Source organism: Haliotis rufescens, unplaced genomic scaffold (assembly GCF_023055435.1).
Source record: "Haliotis rufescens isolate VD_foot unplaced genomic scaffold, xgHalRufe1.0.p SCAF_150, whole genome shotgun sequence".
NCBI lineage: Eukaryota > Metazoa > Mollusca > Gastropoda > Lepetellida > Haliotidae > Haliotis > Haliotis rufescens.
In genome coordinates this window covers 313,720-335,569 of record NW_025963836.1, presented here as the reverse complement: position 1 = coordinate 335,569, position 21,850 = coordinate 313,720, and the positions used below count along the sequence as shown (strand labels likewise).

Here is a 21,850-nt window from a genome sequence, read left to right as displayed (position 1 = left end):
GTGTGTGTGTGTGTGTGTATGTGTGTGTGTGTGTGTGTGATGGCTGCTTGTACTAGTTCGGACTGATGCCGATTTATACTGCTAACTCACTAAGATACCATGCCGTAGTTAAACATGAATACCCCACTCAGATACAATATACTGACGGGCGGATGCTGTACCTTAGGACCGCGGAGGCTGTTAAAACAATAGCAAATGTTTCAGGAAGTCATTGCCGGAAAACGCATCACTAGTTTTGCTTTGAATTTCTGTTTTTTTTCTGTTTCTACTTATTATTACCTAAATATTTAAACTCATGCCATGTTCTCATATCCTGATTCTGAGTTTACATTTTGGTTTACCTTCGGGTATACATGTGTGCGCTTTCTGACAGTACAGGTACTTGCATGGCATCAGTAGGTATGTATCTACAAAATATCTTTGCCCCGTGTTGATCTTCTGGCGAAGACATATTTGACATACATGTTGCGACTTTTGCGCGCCTTTAGACATCCTCTTCGGTGAGCATACGATGTGCAGTTATCCGGTGCTAAAAAGTCCTTCAAAAGTAAAATTAGATTTATGTATAGGATATGCGATTCCTAAATTGTTATCTTCATGTCATTTACATATTCGACATCGGAATGTAAGATACATAAAAGTCAACATAGTCCAACATAATTCTGTTTTTCAACTCACACATCCTTATTGTGCTATGTGTTCCTATGATTCTGCTTATTATTATATTTGACAAATAAGAACTAATACATGCAGCAAAGAGGGTTTGGGTCATCCCGGTACAGTCGGACGCATGTGACATTAGAGGAGGGCCCCTGCCACCTCGACACGCATCCCCGGCAGCAGATGAGACGAACCCACCAAGAACTTCCAGGAATGTTGTCTGAGTGGCTCTGTGTCTGGCGTTACAGCTGATACATCGGCGGTCTATTTTTAGATCCACATATCCTGCAGATAGGATAGTTAGGGCATGCGTGGGAGGGGTGTTCCAATTGGTGGCAGTGTATGCATTGGCGGTTGTTTTTCTCTCATTGTGTGGACTTAATATTAGATTGCGCCGAAGGCGATAGTTGTAGGAAGGGCTGTTCATGGAAATGTAAGGATGATTGTTTGTGTTGTTTGTCTGTTGTGAATTTGCGTTTACGTGTTGGTGTTTTGGAAGTCTGTCTATTGGTGTTGTGTGTATTCCCTTTGTGAGGTGAGGTGAAATGGTGTTTAACGTCGCGTCCAAGATTAATGCACTTATATAGCGACTGCATGTACGTGTGTGTGTTTGTGTGGCTGCTTGTACTAGTCCGGACTGATGCCGAATTATAGTGCTAGCTCACTGAGATACCATACGGCAGTTTAACATGAATACCCCACTCAGACACAGTATACTGACTCCAATTCGACCAGTCCTTGTTTAAGCCCCTTAATGCCGAGGCGGTCCGTGTATTCCGTTGTGTGTTGTGTTGTGTTGTGTCATCAGTCTGTGTGTGACCTTGTGGAAGATAAATATGTGCATCATGTTCAGTGTTCTGTACTGTGTTCTGTGTTCTGTGCCGTTTGCTGTGTCATTAGCTGTGTGCTGTTCAGTTCTGTGTTCAGTTCTATGTGTTCTGTACTGTGTTCTGTGTTCTATGTTGTGTGATGTCATCTGAGCTGTGTGCTGTTATGTGTTTTGTGTTAATGTTCTGTGCTGTGTTCCGTGCTGTGTGATGTGATCTGAGCTGTATGCTGTTCTGTGTTCAGTGTTCCGTGCTGTGTGCTTTGTTCCGTGATGTGTGATGTGATCTGAGCTGTGTGCTGTTCTGTGTTCAGTGTTCCGTGATGTGTGCTGTGGTACGTGTTGTGTGCTGTGTTCTGTGCTTTGTTCATCAGTGTGTGTGTGACCACGTGTACCTGGCTCAGCCATCTAGGGGTTTGCCATCTGTGATGAGTATTCTCTGTGCTGTGTTGTGTGCTGTGTTGGGTGCTGTGTTTTGTTTTGTGTTGTGTGCTGTGTGATGTAATGTGATGTGTGTTGTGTGCTGTGTTCTGTGTGCTGTGTGATTTGTTCTGTGCTGTGTCATGTGTGTTGTGTTCTTGGCTGTTTGATGTGTTATCTGCTGTGTTACGTGTTCTGTGCTGTATCATGTGTGCTGTGTGATGTGTTCTGAGCTGGGTGATATGTTCTGAGCTGTGTGCTGTGCCGTGTTCTGTGTTCTGTACTGTGTTATGTGTTCTGTGCTGTGTTCTGTGCTTTGTTCATCAGTGTGTGTGTGACCACTTGTACCTGGCTCAGCCATCTAGGGGTTTGCCATCTGTGATGAGTATTCTCTGTGCTGTGTTGTGTGCTGTGTTGTGTGATGTGTGTTGTGTGCTGTGTTCTGTGTGCTCTGTGATTTGTTCTGTGCTGTGTCATGTGTGTTGTGTTCTTGGCTGTTTGATGTGTTATCTGCTGTGTTACGTGTTCTGTGCTGTATCATGTGTGCTGTGTGATGTGTTCTGAGCTGGGTGATATGTTCTGAACTGTGTGCTGTGCCGTGTTCAGTGTTCTGTACTGTGTTATGTGTTCTATGCTGTATTATGTGTGATGTGTGCTGCGTTCTGAGCTTTGTGCTGTTCTGTGTTCAGTGTTCTGTGCTGTGTGATGTGTTCTGAGCTGGGTGATATGTTCTGAGCTGTGTGCTGTGCCGTGTTCAGTGTTCTGTACTGTGTTACGTGTTCTGTGCTGTATCATGTGTGCTGTGTGATATGTTCTGAGCTGTGTGCTGTGCAGTGTTCAGTGTTCTGTACTGTGTTATGTGTTCTATGCTGTGTTCTGTGCTTTGTTCATCAGTGTGTGTGTGTGTGTGCTGTTCCGTGTTCTGTGTTCTGTACTGTGTTATGTGTTCTATGCTGTGTTCTGTGCTTCGTTCATCAGTGTGTGTGTGTGTGCTGTTCCGTGTTCTGTGATATGTTCTGAGCTGTGTGCTGTGCCGTGTTCAGTGTTCTGTACTGTGTTATGTCTTCTATGCTGTGTTCTGTGCTTTGTTCATCAGTGTGTGTGTGTGTGTGTGTGTGCTGTTCCGTGTTCTGTGTTCTGTACTGTGTTATGTGTTCTGTGCTGTGTGATGTGTTCTGAGCTGTGTGCTCTTCTGTATTATATGTTCAGTGATCTTTGTTGTGTTCTGTGTTCTGTGCTATGTTCCGAGCTGTGTGCTGTTCTGTGTTCTGTATTCTGTATTCTGTGTTCTGTGTTCTGTGTCCAGTGTTCTGTGTTCATTGTTATGTGCTGTGTTATATCGTCTGTGCTGTGTTCTGTGTTCTGTGATGAGTGATATATGATGTGTTCTATGCTGTTTTCTATGCTGTGTTCTGTGTCCTGTGTGTTGTATCACATGCTGTTTGCTGTGTGAAGTAATCCGCGTGCTGTTTGCTGTGTGTTTTGTTTTTTGGTGTTCCGTGCTGTGGTCTGTGCTGTGTTCTGGCAAAATGTTTATTTTTATCCAACAAGAAGCCATGCACGCCACGCGAATGCAACGTTCATGCATGCATATGGTTTGACAACCAACTACAGTGTGTGGTAGGGAGTGGGGGCGGGAGGGGAGTCATATAAACAAATTGGTTACAGCTATAACGATAGGTATACCTACTCTGCAGTAGACAATACGTATTTGTTTTCTACATAAACGATGGGATGCTAACAAGCTACATAATTTTGATGAAAAGGTCTTGTTATAGAAACCATATGACAATGTTATATGTGATAGCGTCGAGCACGCGAGTGTGCACGTTCCTTGTGGAAGATAAATATGTGGATCTATTTAACGTTAATTATGATTCCAGGCATTTAGGTCAACATTGGACTTGAAGTTAGCATTGTGATCTGGAATGGGGAAAAGGATTGAGTCGCCGAAAGCGTTTTCCTACATGTGAAGAATGTGTGCAGCATTTTTCTGGAGTGTCCGATGTGATTTTACTGGAACCTCACTCACTCACTCACTCACTCACTCACTCAATTTTAATCGGGAATAGTCCTTTCAAGGACAGCGGTAAAAGTCCTGAATGTGTGACTAAGTCCTTCGCTTATACAAACCAAATTGGAGATTGAAACAACAACAACAACAACAACGTGTTTACTCCTTGCTAACACAACAGCTACAGCATAAACATGTTAATGACTTGCGATAGAATATCATATGGTAATCAAGAGTTCAATTAACACCAATAATTTGTAAATGTTATCATCATTAGATTTCATACCAAATGCTAAATGTAGGAAATACGAACCATACGAACCGTGTTATGATAACATATTCCATTTTCGGAGAAGATTTTATATTTCATTGTATATACATTCATAAATAGTTATCAATAGTTATCTTGCACAATCAAACATGTTCCATGTACATTATACAAACGATATTTACTATTTCAGCAAAGCAATCATAACGCCATTATCCCGGCTTCAAAGAAAAGAAAAGCAAATAGAACTTTACAGTGCATTCAGTCCATAACTATAGTTGTCATCGAGTTAAGAAGATGTTTATAGTGGTTGTATTATTTCTCTACCGCGTGTTTCATTGACAGAAACTGGGGCCGAGTTACCACATGTGAAACCGACGTTGACACAATTTGTTGACATTATTGCGTCGACTGGCATTTAGATGTTGTGGACATTTTTAAAATGTCCTTTTTCGACAAAACGTGAAATGGTTTTGGAAACGCATTAACACGGTGTCAGATAGTTAGATCATAAACACGAAACTATTAGTAATTCCACATAAAAAAACATCAACAGTTTTTTGTCAAAACGGGCGTTCATGTATAGGACAATTGGTACTCAATAAATCGCGGCACAGCCATGATGCGAACGTTCCCTGTCGTTCACTTTGGACTTGGTGGTGATCGTGAACTTCTCTAATTTGTACCACATTTATATTAACGGACATAATTGTCTTTACATATCTTAGATTTGAATATTTTCTGTCAATCAGCGTCATTCACATTACGATAATCTGCACAGCGTTTTTGATTGTAGCGCCCGCGAAATCGCCAAGACACACATTTGATCAAATATGTTATACTTGAAAACAACTTATCTTGCGGAGTAAACTCAGTAGTCTTACGCCAATAACTCTGTGGTAAGAAAAAGTAAATCTTTGTGAGTAGTCTTGTCAGATTTATTTTTCATTTTGTGCGTTAACGGTATTCCATATGCGTTGTTTAGCATCGTGCTGACAACAACCACTCAGAAAAACAACAAAATGACGCAATTATTCAACATTAAGAAATGCCACACCAGTCCGAAAATGAGCGTCTGCTTGAAGCAGGATCGAGTCAACGTGATGATGCAAGACAATTTAACGTCCACAGCACACCACTTGTTGTTTATGCCAACGTTGGCAACAGACAAATGCAGGCCACGCGTAACCAATAATCGACAAGGCAACTGGATTCGAACAACACATCTACCAAATCGATTCCAGCCAGCAACAGTGACTAAAAGGACCATCCCTGGCCTTCGACGAATATCTTCACAAACCGTACGCCGCCGCCTCAGATGTGAAGGGATCGTCGCCAGAAGACCCGCCAGACGTCCGATTTTGAACGGAAACCACCGTCAACCACGTCTACAGTGGTGAAGACAGCGTCTACGCTGGACGGTCATGCAGTGGGGACAAGTTCTAATCACTGACGAGTCTCGTTTTCAACTCAGCCACAGCGATGGACGGATTCGAGTGTACTGACGTCTAGGTGAACGTTACGTCAATCATTGTGTCATGGAAGAAGATCGGTTCGGGGGCGGCAGCGTTATGTTATGGGGTGGGATTGCAGCATTATACCATTATATATTTATGCATACAAAAGAGTTATTGGCTATTCGATAAGGTTATTAAGTATGTCCGATTGTCGCTTTCCAAAGAAATGTTATTATATGATGCTTCAGGCAGAAAGTAATGGTAAAATTAATTGGGTATCAAAATGTAAATTTTTATTGTTCCGTTTGGGTTTTGGCTCTGTATGGGAAAACCAGTGTATAAGTCATCCTCATTCGTTTTTAACAGAATTTATGTCGCGTCTGAAATGTAGTTATGAACAGGATTGGCATAGTCTTCTGGAAAAGGGTAGTAAATATTTCTCGTATTCTCTATTCAAGGTATCGTTTGGTACAGAGTTGTATCTTAGCTGTATGACCGTCAGTAAATTGAGAGTGGCGCTAGCTCGGTTTAGATGTTTTTCGCATCAGCTGTGTGTTGAAACTGGGAGATATGCTGATATCCCACGTAACAGAAGACTATGTTGTGTTTGTAATGCTGGGTATGTGGAGGACGAGTTTCATTTTTTGTTAGTTTGCTCCGGTTATAACAAGATACGCATGGATCACTTACCACAGACATTTTATGAATATCCGACCATACAAAAATTTAATATCATTATGTCTACAACTGATTGTAAATTAATTGAACGTCTAGCTATCTATATCTATCAAGCGATGTCACTTCGTAGTACATTATTGTCACAACAATAACAGCTGTGTACATCACGTCCATTGTAATACAAATGTAACTATGGGCCTACACGAAAATAAACCGAATTGAATTGAATTGAAATTGATTACAGCAAGACAGAGTACCCGTTTGATAGTGGTAGAGTGAAATCTCAATGGTCAGCGCTACCGCGACGAGATCATAGGTCCTGTTGTTCTACCGTTTTTGCGTCGTCATGGCCCAGGCATTACCTTACAACATGACAACGCCCTGCCTCATATTGCTCGACTTGTTCAGGATTCTCTTCAACAAAACAACGTGAATGTCATCCCCTGGCCGGCTCGCTCCCCTGATTTCTCACCAATCGAGCGCATGTGGGATGAGATGGATCGGCGCCTTCGACGTCAACCACGTGTTCCACAGACACTTCAGGAACTTCGAAACATGCTCCAGCAGATATGGACAGATATCCCACAGGACTTTGTGTTTGTCAAAGGAACTTTCGTTGTTCACTATATATACTACATAATATATGCAGGCAGTAATAAGTTGAATACCAGTATTCTAAAGAGACACAATGGGCGAAGACAAAGTGAAATAAGAAGACATACTACATGAGGTATGATTTGTGAAACTTGTCTACGGGTAACACTTTAAAGCACATGGTAGCTATTGTAGATTGTTGTCATTGAATACAATCTTCATATCAGTAGTACAGGTTGGGTTTAATATTATTAAAGATTATAACCCCGTGGTATTTAACCTCCTGGAGACGATCATCCTTTTAATTTACGCCAGTAAGTTATCTATAGTTTGTTTGCAAGGATTACCAATGGTAAGGCCTCTGAGGGGGCCGGTTTACTGGTGAAACAGGGTACACTACATAGCACTATTGCCCTAAATACTAACTTACAAGCCGTTGCAGAAGGTATAACTTTACATATTGCAATTACTCTGTGCTCCTCATACATGCCTCCATCATCTGCTCTCCAAATCAGGGCTCTTGATAATCTCATTGACCGACTTCCCAAGCCGTTTATTATTGTGGGTGACATAAATGGTCACAATCCCAAATGGGGTTCATATTCACGTAATGATAAGTACTAGAATAAATGCTTGATTGCCATGGTCTGTGTCTCCTTAATGATGGAAGTAACGTCTCCCTCCATCCAGCAGCATGTACATACTCTGTGCTGGATTTGTTCATTTCTGACCCATCACATTATAATGAATTTTCCTGTTCAGTTCATGGTGATCTGTGCGGCAGCGATCACTTTCACACCGTGCTCAAATCTATCTCCCTTTGTGTATTGTTCCATTTCCACAAAAATATAAGTTAATGTCGAGCATCTCTCATTTTGTTTTACAAAACATGATCTGAAAGATTTGGTTGGTTGGTTGGCACTCATCAATATTCCAGCTATATGACGTCGGTCTGTAAATAATCAAGTCTGGATCAGACAATCCAGTAAATAATATTATGAGCATCGATCCGCGCAATTGGGATCGATGACATGCATCAACCAAGTCAGCGAGCCAGACCACCCGATCCCGTTAGTCGCCTTTATCGACAAGCATAGTCACCTTTTATGGCAAGCATGGGTTGCTGGAGACCTATTCTACCCCTGAATTTTCACGGATCTGATTTGAAAGAGGTGATAGTAACATCAGTGGTATGTGTCGCCCAAGCAACGAAAACGTGAAGCGTCCAGAAAATAATCTTTGCCCTACCACAGACGGGATGACGAGATCTGCATTTGTATCCATGTTTAAACAGTATAGAGTTGCGTCCCTTGGGCACGCAAGAAACCTATGATTGTGGGTTCGAATCCCGATTCGCCCCGATTATGTTTCTAGGTTTGTCAGCACCATACCCGTGCTCGTGGGTTTCACCGAAGTGGTAAACGTCTGAGACCTGCATCACTTCGGGCTTTCCTCCCACATTAAGCTGACTCGCATCAACCAAATCAGCGGGATTGATCCCGTTTCACCCATAACACATACGTTTATAAAACGCTAGTCGCGTATTAGAGGAAATATGGTGTGGGCTATGAACATCGTATGATATACAGTCCGTCCTCCTAGCTAAATGTATCCGGGTGTCACAGCCTCACGGGGCTTACAATGCTGACTGATACCATGGCTGTAGTGCAGGCAAACAAATCCGCGGGGTCCCACTACACGTAACAATTACAATGACCACATATATGCATATTAATCATAACTGCATTAATCACATATATGTATATATATCATAACCCCATTAATCACATATATGCATATTAATCATAACTCCATTAATCACATATATGCATATTTATCTTGACTCCATTAATCACATATATGCATATATATCATAACTCTATTAATCACATATATGTATATTTATCATAACTCCATTAATCACATATATGCATATTTATCATAACTCCATTATTCACATATTAGTGTATTTATCATAACTCCATTAATCACATATATGCATGTTGATGATAACTCCATTAATCACATATATGCATATTTATCATAACCCCATTAATCACATATATGCATATTTATCATAACTCCATTAATCACATATATGTATATTTATCATAACTCCATTAATCACATATATGCATATTTATCATGACTCCATTAATCACATATATGCATATATATCATAACTCTATTAATCACATATATGCATATTTATCATCACTCCATTAATCACATCTATGTATATTTATAATAACTCAATTAAACACATATATGCATATTGATCATACCTCCATTAATCAAATATATGTATTTTTATTATTACTCCATTAATCACATTTATGTATATTTATCATGACTCCATTAATAACATATTTGTATATTTATCATAACTCCATTAATCACATATATGCATATTTATCATGACTCCATTAATCACATATATGTATATTTATCATAACCCCATTAATCACAAATATATAGATTGATCATAACTCCATTAATCACATATATGGACATTTATCATAACTCCATTAATCACACATATGTATATTTATCATAACTCCATTAATCACATAAATGCATAGTTATCATAACTCCATTAATCACACATATGTATATTGATCATAACTCTATTAATCACATATATGTATATGTATCATAACTCCATTAATCACATATATGCATAGTTATCATAACTCCATTAATCACACATATGTATATTGATCATAACTCTATTAATCACATATATGTTTATTTATCATAACTCCATTAATCACATATATGTATATTTATCATAACTGCATTAATCACATATGTGCGTATTTATCATAACTCCATTAATCACATATGTGTATATTTATCATAACTCCATTGATGCCATATATGCATTTTTATCATAACCCCATTAATCACATGTGTATATTTAACACAACTCCATTAATCACATATATGTATATTTAGTAAAGCGATATTCATCCTGACCATTCATATGTATATAAGTCCTATCGCAATTTCATTTAAAAAAATCCCATTATCTGTCATAACACTATTTCCCTTACGACATGCTTGTATATCTGACATAACAATATTTCCCTTACGGCGTGCTTGTACATCTGTCATAACAATATTTCCCTTACGGCGTGCTTGTATATCTGACATAACAATATTTCCCTTACGGCGTGCTTGTATATCTGTCATAACACTATTTCCCTTACGGCGTGCTTGTATATCTGTCATAACAATATTTCCCTTACGACGTGCTTGTAGATCTGCGATAACACTATTTCCCTTACGACATGCTTGTATATCTGACATAACAATATTTCCCTTACGACGTGCTTGTATATCTGCCATAACACTATTTCCCATACGACATGCTTGTACATCTGACATAACACTATTTCCCTTACGACGTGCCTGAACATCTGTCATAACACTATTTCTCTTACGCCGTGCTTGTATATTTGTCATAACACTTTTTCCCTTACGACATGCTTGTATATCTGACATAACAATATTTCCCTGACGACATGCCTGTACAGCTGTCATTACACTATTTCCCTTACGACAGCTTGTACATCTGTCATAACACTATTTCTCTTACGCCGTGCTTGTATATCTGTCATAACACTATTTCCCTCAACCATATGTATGCATGTATACAATAATCTGCCTGTTTATAATGCAAGAAATCCACCCCCTAAAGAATGATCAAAGCTACATTAATACCCCGATCTATGGATCAGTGTGCACTCCATTCCATTCTCAGCTCCTTGGGAAGTGTACCTGTGAGTCTTTTTACCATAAAATAGCATGTGTATCTGTCATAAGGCTATTTCCCGTTACAACGCGCATCTAGCATAGCTGTCAATTGCGTGGATCGATGCTCATGATGTCAATCACTGGATTGTCTTGTCCATACTGATTATTTACAGACCGCCGTCATATAGGTTGAATATTGCTGAATACAGCGTTAAACAACAAACAAACAAACAAACCTCTTCACACACATGCATGTCTCTCGTAATGCTAGATACAATGGCAACACATGTGTATGTTCATACCGCTTTTTGTATTACACATGATGCCCATATGTGAAGCTGTCCTAGATTGACCGAACACATGACCTGAACATATGACTTGTTTATTTGTTTGTTGTGTAACGCCGCACTCAGTCGAGCCTGGACCAGACAATCCAGTGATTCACATCATTTTGTTTGTTGTTGAACGCCGCACTCGGCATTATTCAACTCAGGGAGTCTGACATACCGACCCCGTTAGACGACAAGCATGGGTTGCTGAAGATCGATTTTAACCCGGATCTTCACGGGTGCTATAAATAGTGTGTCAGTCAAACCTCTCTCACTTCCTTGATACGTGTTTTCATGACTTAATTTCAATATATCTAATTCAGGAAGAACACGAGTGACACCTAAATTCTAAATTGTGTTGATATGTGATCTGGCGTGTCAGCACTACACGTACGTTTTCCTCGTGGAGTATAATTCATTTTTCACACACCAAAATAGAAATCTGGAGTGTTTATTCCAATCACTCCTGTCATACACTGGCTGCTGAGCACCCGTTTACTACATTTGTGTTTACTGATCACGATACACAAATAAAATACAAGTCTGACTAATCAACACAACGCGATGTCATCATAAATATCTTCTGTATCATATTCAGACATTACCTAGGTGACCAGCTCGCTTGGCTACAACCAGGCCGGTGTTACACTAATAAGCGCCTTGTGATATATTGTTTCAACAGCTCCGAGGTTGTTGGGTTTTTGAAAGCCTGGAGACTGTTGAGAAATAAGCGACGAGAAGATCCGGGGTAGAATAGGTCTTCAGCAACCTATGCTTGCCGTAAAAGGCGACTATGCTTGTCGTAAAAGGCGACTAACGGCTCGCTGACTTGGTTGATGTGTGTCATCGATCCCAATTGCGTGGATCGATGCTCTTGATATAAGTCACTGGATTGTCTGGTCAAGACTCGATTATTTACAGACCGCCGTCATGAAGCTGGAATATTGCTGAGTGCGGCGTAAAACAACAAACCAACCAACGTACAGTAAACTTAGTGAGTGAGTGAGTGTGGTTTTACGCCGCTTTAAGCAATATTCCAGCTCCACACGTTGTACCGATGTTGGGAATCGAACCCGGGTCTTCGGCGTGACCAGAGAACGCTTCAACCATTCGGCTACCCGACCGCCCCTCGTACAGTTAAACACTGCAGGGAGAATAAACCATGTGGGGTGCAATTATATCCGATTTCGGCAACGTCGGACAAATCCATTACGCACAGGTGGTATTTCCCGTATATTCTCACAAGCCTCATGTCCGTCACTATACCTTTTCTCCCAATACCGATTATCACAACTCTCGGACTTTTGGATGCGATTTTGTTCGGCCATCGCTAGTATATGCGATTTGCTACATCTATGGCGAATAACTCACTGGACACTCCCCTCTCAAAATGTCATCAAGTTGCGAGCGAATGTTCGAATCTCCACGATTGACGTCATGACAGAACGATTCGTTCATTATAGTTCTTTGCGAAGCTATCTTATATTTTTAAAATGATAAATCAGTTACATTTAGGTGAAGCTTTTTAGAATTTCCGCGCTAAAGAGAATATTGTTCATGAATATGCCAAGATGAAAGTTTGTATCTATTGATGAGGTTTATAATGTTAATAATGTTTATAATGTTAATCTTTAATGCTTCTCTGTGGTCCAGAGGATAAAGATGTAGACTTGAATTCCAGTAAGGTGCTGGTTGTGAGTTCAAACCCAGGTTTCAGCAATGAGCAATTTTGTATAATCTGAAATGTATATTGAAGCCTCAGTTTCACTTCTTCATGTCATGTGATCAGGTGTGAGCACACAGTCTCCATGCATCAGATGTACATGTGCTGTGTGATCCTCCATGTTGCCTGCCGATTGTCACAGTCTGTATGAAAGTATGTTGGAGCACAAATGTAAGTTTTCTTTTTGTATTTCTGACATTTTGTGATGATAGGTAAATGCATGTTTATGCTATTGTACTTCTTGAGTTGACAAAGTGAAATTAATCCATTCATTTTAAGAAATGTCAAAAACATGTTTATTTAGAAAAGTAAGGTCTAAATGTCACAAACTAAATTTCTTTTACTTTGTATTGTAGTTTTCTAAACCTCGTCACCTCGTCACTTCGTTACTGGAGGCATCATTTCAACGTTAACAGTTCGTGATGCAAACAAAACTTTCAGTGTGAAACGTTTAACGATGTGACACTGACAATAAATTCCCTGTGATGCGAGCGTTTCAGATTTTTTTTGTTCTTGCATCTACAGTTAATGTGTTGTGCTTACTCTACGGTTATGAGAGGCCGGAGAACACTGACAAACATGGGCTTGTTTTTCCCAAGCACTAAGGTGTAAGTGTGTTTGCTTGTTTGTTGTTTAACGCCGCACTCAGCAAAAGTCCAGCTATATGACGGCGGTCTGTAAATAATCGAGTCTTGGCAAGACAACCCAGTGATTAATATCATGAGCATCGATCCATGCAATTGGGATTGATGACATGCATCAACAAAGTCAGTGAGCCTGACCACCCGATCCCGTTAGTCGCCTTTTACGACAAGCAGAGTCACCTTTTACGGCAAGCATGGGTTGCTGGAGACCTATTCTATCCCGGAATCTTCACGGGTGTCACTGAGCGGGAGTAGTTGGAATATACGCATGGAGAGCAGCTTAATCTAACCACATTACTGTATCGATACGCGTGATTGCATGTCCCATTTAATCTGACACTAGTATCCCTGCCATGCACACCGTCTCCATTAATCCCAATTGGGGAGATCGATGCTCATGACATCCATCACTGGGTTGTCTTGTCAAGACTCGCTTATTTACACTGCAATCGTATAGGTGGAATATTGCTTAGCGCGGCGTCAAACAGCAAACAATCACACGACTTAGGAGATCGATGTTCATGATCAATGATCAGTGGACTGTCTGGTCCAGATTCGATTATTTACAGACCGCCGACACATAGCTGAAATATTGCTGATTGCGGCGGTAAACAAGCAAGATGTCAATCACTGGGTTGTCTGGTCCAGATTCGATAATTTACAGACCAACGTCATATAGCTGAAATATTGTTGAGTGCGGGGTTAAAGAAACATGTCAATCACTGAGTTGTCTGGTCCGGATTCGAATGTTTATAGAACGCCGTCATATAGTTGGAATGTTGCTGAGTGCGGCGATAAACAACAAACAAACCTTCAGCATTGAAACCCATATCACCCATAGCGGATACTTACTAACGGCCGGCGTTTATAAAATACCCATTGCTTAAAGGGGGAAATACTGTACAGGCGAAAACACGGTGTGGTGTTCAGCTCTTCCTCGTAGCTAAATATATCCCAGAGTCACAGCCGCGCGGGGCTGACAGCATTGACTCTGTCCAGGGCTGATCTGTAGGGTAGATGACAAAATGTAAACAATCCCTCAGGTCCTATGACCGATCACGCGGCGTTTCCTCTGTGACAGTTCGACCAGCGCAAGATGAACCGTGTGTGTGTTTTTCCCGAAGCCTGGGAAGGATATAGCGACGACAAAGGGAGGGTCTGACTGTAGTCTTCTGATAACGATGACGGACTTTTAACAACGCGAACGACAGGCAGGCACATTTGGTGTTGTGACTCGGGAACAAGGTGACAAGATTGACAAGTGGAGGAACGGTTTCGGAACAAGGGATAAACACCAGGAAAACTTTGAAAGGAGTATAATCACATTTGTATATCACATTTCGGCTTGAATCATGACAGGCCAGGACCCCGCACACCCGAGATACTCGCCACACCAGTTTGTCGTTCAGAGACCGAAGAAATCATTGGTGGAAGCATACATCCTTGCACTAGTGTTGGGCTTGCTGGGAGCGCATCACTTCTACCTACGGAGGCCTGGGTTCGGTCTAGTGTACTTCTTCACGTTCGGGTTGTTGGGGGTGGGGTATGTGGTGGATCTGTTCCGGCTGCCGTGCCTGGTGAAGGAGGCCAACAGGAGGAGTGAAGACCCCCATCACGTGCCTGACAAGACCCTGTGTGACGCCTATGTTCTTTGGTTTCCTATGGGACTTCTTGGTAAGATTCATCTTCTCACAGGCGCATTGTTTGCTATGTTTCTTTGTTTGTTGTCTGACGCTGCAATATTATTCCTGCAATATGACGGCGGTTTGTAAATAATCGAGTCTGGACCAGGCAATTCAGTGATTGACATCATGAACATCGACCCACGCGATTGGGATACGATGACATGCATCAACCAAGTCAGGGAGCCTGACAATCCGATCCCGTTAGTCGCCATTTACCGCAAGCTTGGGTTACTGAAGACCGGTTAGCCGGTGAAATTTCAAGTGATCATCTGTAACCATTAACCACAATACTGATATACAGCATAACATAAGGCTGTCGATCTGTGGCGATTGTTGAAATGGAATTGTGTGGACCGGTGCCACATGTCGTCATGGTACGACTGCATTAGTGCCGACTGCGGCGTCAAACAACATACCTTAGTCTATGCGCCTATCGTGGTAATGTGTATGTGTTTAATATATAAATATATTGCGTTGTTAGACATTACTAACACATGTTGTAAATGACCCGTGAGGATCCAGGGTAGAATAGGTCTTCAGCAATACATATTTCCCCTAGAAGGCGACTGTGCTTGTCGTAAGAGGCGAGAAACGGGGTCGGGTGGTCAGGCTCGCTGACTTCGTTGATGCATGTCATCGATCCATATTGTGCTCATGATGTCAATCACTGGATTGTCAGGTCCAGACTCGATTATTTAAAGACCGCCATTATGTTGCTGGATTATTGCTGAGTGCGGCGTTAAACAACAAACAACCATGTCGTAAAGCATCCTGCAACGGCTCTCCTACATATCACCTGATGAAGATTACCTGTGAAGCTACTACTGTGTGTTTCGGTTCCTCCTGGCAACGGCACGTAGTGGACTGCAACATACTTATCTGGTGACGACGCGCTTCGTGTGGACGCACGTAGCCCATGGTAGTTAAGTCGGCTTTCCAAGATAACACGGTTTCCTCACAGTGTCACAGACAAGAGACATGATAAAAATAACTTATCTTCAGTTTGGAAACAATCATGAGATGATATTCACATGTCCCCGTTGTCCAAACGTGTAATAGGAGGCGATACAACACTCCTTATGACAGTTTTCCATATATATCACTCAGTGTCAGCTTAATGTGGGAGGAAAGCCCGAAGTGATTTATGTCTCAGACGTTTTCCACTTCGATGTAACCCAAGACCACGGGTATGGATCTGACAAACATTATCCGCCCGATCCGGAATTCCGATCCATGATCATAGGTTCCTGGCGTGCACAAGGGACGCAACTCTGCACGGCGGATTGAGACGATTGAACCCCCTTCCCCTGTGTTATTGAAACCAGTACTCATTACCATGTTCCTGGTGTCGATCACTGGATTGTCTGGTCCAGACTCGATTATTTGCATACCGCCTTCATTTTGCTGGAATATTGCTGATTGCAGAGTTAAACAACAAACAAACCTAATCAATCAAACCGAATGACAATTGATATGTACAGCTGCTTTTCCATCTGCTTACCACATCTCTGCAGTACTGCATTCTTTCCACACAAATCAATCGCTATCCATGCCAAAATGACCAATTCGTTTTTTGTATTAATTTTGTATGGATGTTTGCAACACTCTATCAATATTTACGATGTAACTATTGTCGCAGAGGCTTATGCAGGGTATTGGAGAGACACAAAAGCATACTGTTTTTACAACCGGATTTATTCCAATGATGGTCCATCAGTGGTTATGATGATGATGAAACCCTAAAACACAATATTTACAAAATGTAGGCAAACATCATTACCAATAGATCATTAAAAGAATACTGCCATTATACATCCATTACATGTGTTTGATATGCCAATTAATAAGATATAACGCGAACACTTATTTTACATTTACTACGGTAAAGCATGTTTTAAAACTCGTCTAAGGAACGGAGGCCAAACCACAAGTTGTCATCAAAACTGGTCATCCAGTATCTTACGTGACCTGATAAACGATATATAACTACATGAATCTTACTGGTATGGTAAACATCACCTACATTGTATACATGGCATGTGAAACTCATATAGCAGTATAAAAATCAACATTTTTAGGTATTTCATATGTATGATAAAATCAACAAATATACTCTTTTGGTTTTTTAGACTTTCATGATAAAATAGTACCAATACATGCTTAAATCTAGTACACTCATTATGCATATACCTCAATGGTAACATCTTACAATATTTAAAAATATACTGCACTGATATGAATATACTGATTCATATACATGTTATACTGTTCTAATGGAACATAAATGACTTAATATGAGTGTACTAAAATACATTATATATGCTAGAAGCCTAAGTACAATGATAATAAATATACGTAACTTACACCAAACTGAACTGTCCTTTCCCAGTGAGAGTTGTGACTAGAAATGGTGCACATAGTAAAGGTGTGCAGTACATGACCAAGGTGGTCATGTGACGCGGGAAATACAAAGCCAGGCCAAGCTGACCGGCAGAGAACAATAGGCTAGGCTGAGACGGCAGTAGCCTTAGCAGAAAGAATCAATCACCACATGTTAGATTATGTTACTGAGGTGTGAGTTAGTGGACTAAGTAAACTAATTTATTTAATAAATACACTTATCCTAAAATACCTAAGTTTTGGATAAGTTTATACTAAACTACTTTTAAAATAATCCCAAATATATACATCCTGCCACGCTATTTTTCGGAGTATGTTTTTGCACAACATTAAGGTATACACTTGCTTTCTGTGTGAGAAGCCATACTACAATTTATTTTTTCTGTTATCCACAACGCATAATTTTATCAAATACTCCTATACTGAAAAGAAATCAAGAGCATAGGCACAGATCCATTGTCTGTGGTAATTCTAATGTTCAGACACAAACACTCACTTGGTGAAGGGAAACTAACGCACTGCATGTTATTGTCGTTATTGCTGCTGTTGTTATTATCAGGACATCCAGACGACAATGCGTTTGTTTTAAAACAGTATTTGTAATGCCAAATTGTAAGTACCATTAAGGGCCGGTCCTTAAAAAAACGTGTTTCTTTTGCAGGCTTCCATTTGTTCTACCTGGGCAAGCCGGGCCAGGGTGTTCTATATCTCCTCACCTTCGGTCTCTGTGGCATTGGCTTCCTGGTAGATCTGTTCCGCATCCCCTCCCTCGTGAAGGCGGCCAACCAGTGTCCACGCGAGCCAGAACCCTGCAAGAGCACCTGCACAGCCTACATCCTAGGTGCATCCCCCTTAGGCATCCTTGGCCTTCATCACTTCTACCTGGACAGGCCCGTATGGGGGATACTGTACACCTTCACCTTCGGCCTGATGGGAGTGGGTTGGATATATGACTGGTTCCGCATCCCCGTCCTCGTCAAACGCGCAAACGCTATCCAAACAATGGAAGAAGACAAGGAATGGAAACACCTGGATGATGTCTATATACTGTGGTTCCCCTTCGGGTGGCTGGGTCTCCACCATTTCTACCTGAACAGACCAGGATGGGGCGCCTTGTACTTCTTTACGTTTGGAGTGTTAGGCGTTGGGTGGTTGGTGGACTTCTGTCGACTGCCATGTTTGGTGAGGGATCACAACAAGTATTTATCTGAACGACGTCTCATCGCCAAAACTACCCAGCCATGGTCTGGTGGTCACGTCTCCATCACCTCCACAGGGCAGACTTTTGTCACAGTATCTAACATGGCGCCCGGAAGTGTGATGACAATGCCTGCTGGTGGAGCAGCCCCGCCCCCTGGTGCAGCCCAACCCCCTGGAGCAGCCGCGCCCCCTGGTGGCATGATGCCACCTCCCTACAGCTACCAGAACATGACAACCTATCCACCTCAAGGCTATGTGGGGGTGTCTGCGGGGTATCCCCAAGGATCAGGCTACCCGAACCAGGGTTTCTATCCCGATCTGCCGGACGCTAATGGTAGGTGAACTATGAGGTAACCTAGTCGTCTTAAAAATGTCGATGCCACGACAGATTATGTATGCTAAGACTCCAACAAATGAAAATGATTGCAATCAAGCAATAGCGGTATGGAAACATTGATGCAACGCAAATTCATGTTTTTCATTATATTGTTCAGATAATTGAAATGTAGAAGATTAATGCAATGCATGAAACAAGTGGCTGTAGCAAATTTAACACTTTTACATTGTTCATGTTGGATTTTGCTGCAGCTAAGATGGATCAGCGACTAAACCATATATATATATATATATATATATATATATATATATATATATATGTATATTGTAGATCGTGACGTTTCCGACAAGGATTAATCACGAGGTCAGTGTAGTATATTTCCGAAACATTTACTTTTACAATGTCAGAAAACATTAAATGTTTTACGATTTGCCTTAGTTGTAGAATAGTCCATGCTTGACAGTGTAACAATGAAAACACAACATGTGAAAGGTATCCAGGAGGTTTTAAATCACTGGAACCTTCTAAATCATGGATCATAGAGATGTAACAGTGTGTTCGTGTCTTCGCATGAAGGATAAATCCGTCCATGTATTTGAGTGTTGTTTGTTGCAGCAGCAGGACAGACCGCTCCTCCAATGCCGCCGTCATATGAGGAGTCGCTGACAACTACAGCTAAGCTCGGCCCACCACCCGATGTCAGCAACAATCTCCGTACAGAAAAGAAGTGAGAAGAACGTTTTCAATCTGAGTGCCAATACCTGGAATACTGAACCTACCCAACAAGTTGTGATGATGAACGTGAGAGTTATATTTGAACAAAACAGTCATGGATCAACAGACCAATGAATCATAGTCTTGGATAACAAACATTTTGGTGATTTGTGTCAAGGATGTATAAGTTTCTGAATTATTATTATTGGATATTTTGGTTCAAAATCTGATGAATCATCATACCTGTATTTACGATACCTGATATGGTGTTAAGCCAGCTGTTTATCAAGAACTGTGCACAACTTGTATGTTTCAATCTGAGTGGCAGTGTTGCAGACTATTGGAGCAAAACAGTCGTGAATGAACGGACCAATGAATCATTGTCTTGGATAACACACATTTTGGTAATTTGTATCAACGATGTATAAGGTGCTGTGAATTAATATTATTGGTGTCTTGGTTCCAAACCTGATGTATCATAAGGCCTGTATGTGCGATACATGATATGGGTGTTAAACCAGTTATTTATCAGAACTGTACACAACTTCTATGTTTGCCTTGTCAGACAAGGCTTTGAGAGGCGGGTCCTTTCATTTCCATTGTTTTCATCAAGCGGACGTCACCACTCATCAACGGTGCGTCATATTTCGAAACGTCATAATGACGTCATGCATGACATCTCTCTATTCATTGTTTTCATTTTGTATTGCTGAAATGGATGTTTTGTAAATAAATAATGAACATGTAGGTTTGTCTTAATATTATCCCACAGTATGATCGTGCCCTGAGAGTATGGACAACAGAGTGAATGCTCTGTGTGGTTTTAATGGTTCATGTGAATCAGAGAGGGTTATGATGTATTACAGGAAGTTTTTCACATTCTCTACGCCGATACACTTAGTGGACGGCATACACGTCATATCATATAGTATTGCTGTTGCGTACACGTTTTTTGAAAATAAATCACAAATGTGACTTTTGTTGCTGGGGTTTATCTGCAGAAACAAATAATGTGTCCCCATGTTCCCCCTAAAAAGTATATTTGCTGAATACGCACGTGCGTGTGTGTGTGTTTGTGTGTGTGCATATATATATATATGTGTGTGTGTGTGTGTGTCACTGTGTGTATGTCTGTCTTTGTAAGTTTGTGTATGTATGTGTGTGTGTGTATGTATGTATGTATGTATGTGTGTGTGTGTGTGTGTGTGTGTGTGTGTGTGTGTGTGTGTGTGTGTGTGTGTGTGTGTGTGTGTGTGTGTGTGTGTGAGTGTGATACTTTGTTACATTGTGAGGCCCGAGAACAACTAGATCACCAACGATGCGAGGACGTTTTGAAACAAAAGGGCTTGCACCCTAGTCCTCGGATTAACATTCCGGACTTGGCATCAGGGAGTAGCATAAGTTTTATTCATCGGATTGAGCTATTATGAAAACTTCGTTACCCTTTCGCTAAACACAATTTGCCAGCTCGAAAGCGTGTGCAGTGATGTCCTTGAGCCCTTAGTCAATAACATTTGCTTCCTGTATCTAGAACCAATCAGAGACGATTTTACTACCATCCAATCAGTTGTGTTGAAAGGGAACATTACTAATACAAAACACCGCGTGCAACAACAATAACAATGATGAAGACAACAACTCCTTCGCTGTTAGGAGCTGATTTGGCCGCGTTTTTCGTCATCTTTTCGCTGCAAAATGTAAGGTTGGGTTTTTATGAATTTTGAGATTTCAAAGATAATGAGTGATGAACCATCAGCTTTACTACTATTTGGATCCCTCTCCGATTTTATAACATGGCCAGGATATTGCTCTCGTAGACAATTTGAGGAGTCGGATATACCCGTTTCATTGTCTGATTGCACTGTGTTTTACAATATCACCGAGGCAGTGAGTTTGCTGTTCCGTTTGTTTCAAGTATTACCTGCATGCTGGTGCTTTTCCTTTGTTACAAGGTATTTGTTGAGTTGAGAGTTTAGTTATCTGTGATTATTTCAGGCAGCAACAAGATATATAGTCCCACTAGTGTTATTACTATATAGAAAGAAGGGGATATAACGAGGTCTACTCAAGGTCGTTCGATGGTTGTGTTTTGTGCGAGAAGAGAATATCAGCAGATGGTTGATGTAGATGGGATGTTTCGTT

At 41.0% G+C, this 21,850-nt stretch overlaps 1 protein-coding gene and 1 long non-coding RNA gene across 3 annotated transcripts; both read left to right on the top strand.

The window, feature by feature from the left end:
- Positions 1-1,013: 1,013 nt before the first annotated feature.
- On the top strand, positions 1,014-13,239 carry LOC125380442. Its single transcript, XR_007221092.1, has 3 exons — positions 1,014-1,093; positions 12,795-12,899; positions 13,085-13,239. It is a non-coding gene; the product is annotated as an uncharacterized LOC125380442 (long non-coding RNA).
- Positions 13,240-14,326: 1,087 nt separating this feature from the next.
- LOC124123105 lies at positions 14,327-20,683 on the top strand. Of its 2 annotated transcripts, none has more exons than XM_048396556.1 (3): positions 14,327-15,046; positions 18,119-18,991; positions 19,613-20,683. In XM_048396556.1, exons 1-3 carry the CDS (start codon positions 14,725-14,727, stop codon positions 19,723-19,725), a joined length of 1,308 nt encoding a protein of 435 aa, XP_048252513.1. In that variant the 5' UTR covers positions 14,327-14,724; the 3' UTR covers positions 19,726-20,683. The 2 variants fall into 2 exon arrangements, with proteins under 2 accessions (XP_048252513.1, XP_048252512.1); XM_048396555.1 differs by having other exon boundaries at positions 14,331-15,046; positions 19,610-20,683.
- Positions 20,684-21,850: the final 1,167 nt, after the last annotated feature.

Bases quoted from the DNA above. Each gene is read 5' to 3' on its own strand.
- LOC124123105 (XM_048396555.1), top strand. From the start codon at position 14,725: ATGACAGGCCAGGACCCCGCACACCCGAGATACTCGCCACACCAGTTT. The intron at 15,047-18,118 runs GTAAGATTCATC...TTTCTTTTGCAG, and splicing joins GTTTCCTATGGGACTTCTTG to GCTTCCATTTGTTCTACCTG. The intron at 18,992-19,609 runs GTAGGTGAACTA...TGTTTGTTGCAG, and splicing joins CGATCTGCCGGACGCTAATG to CAGCAGGACAGACCGCTCCT.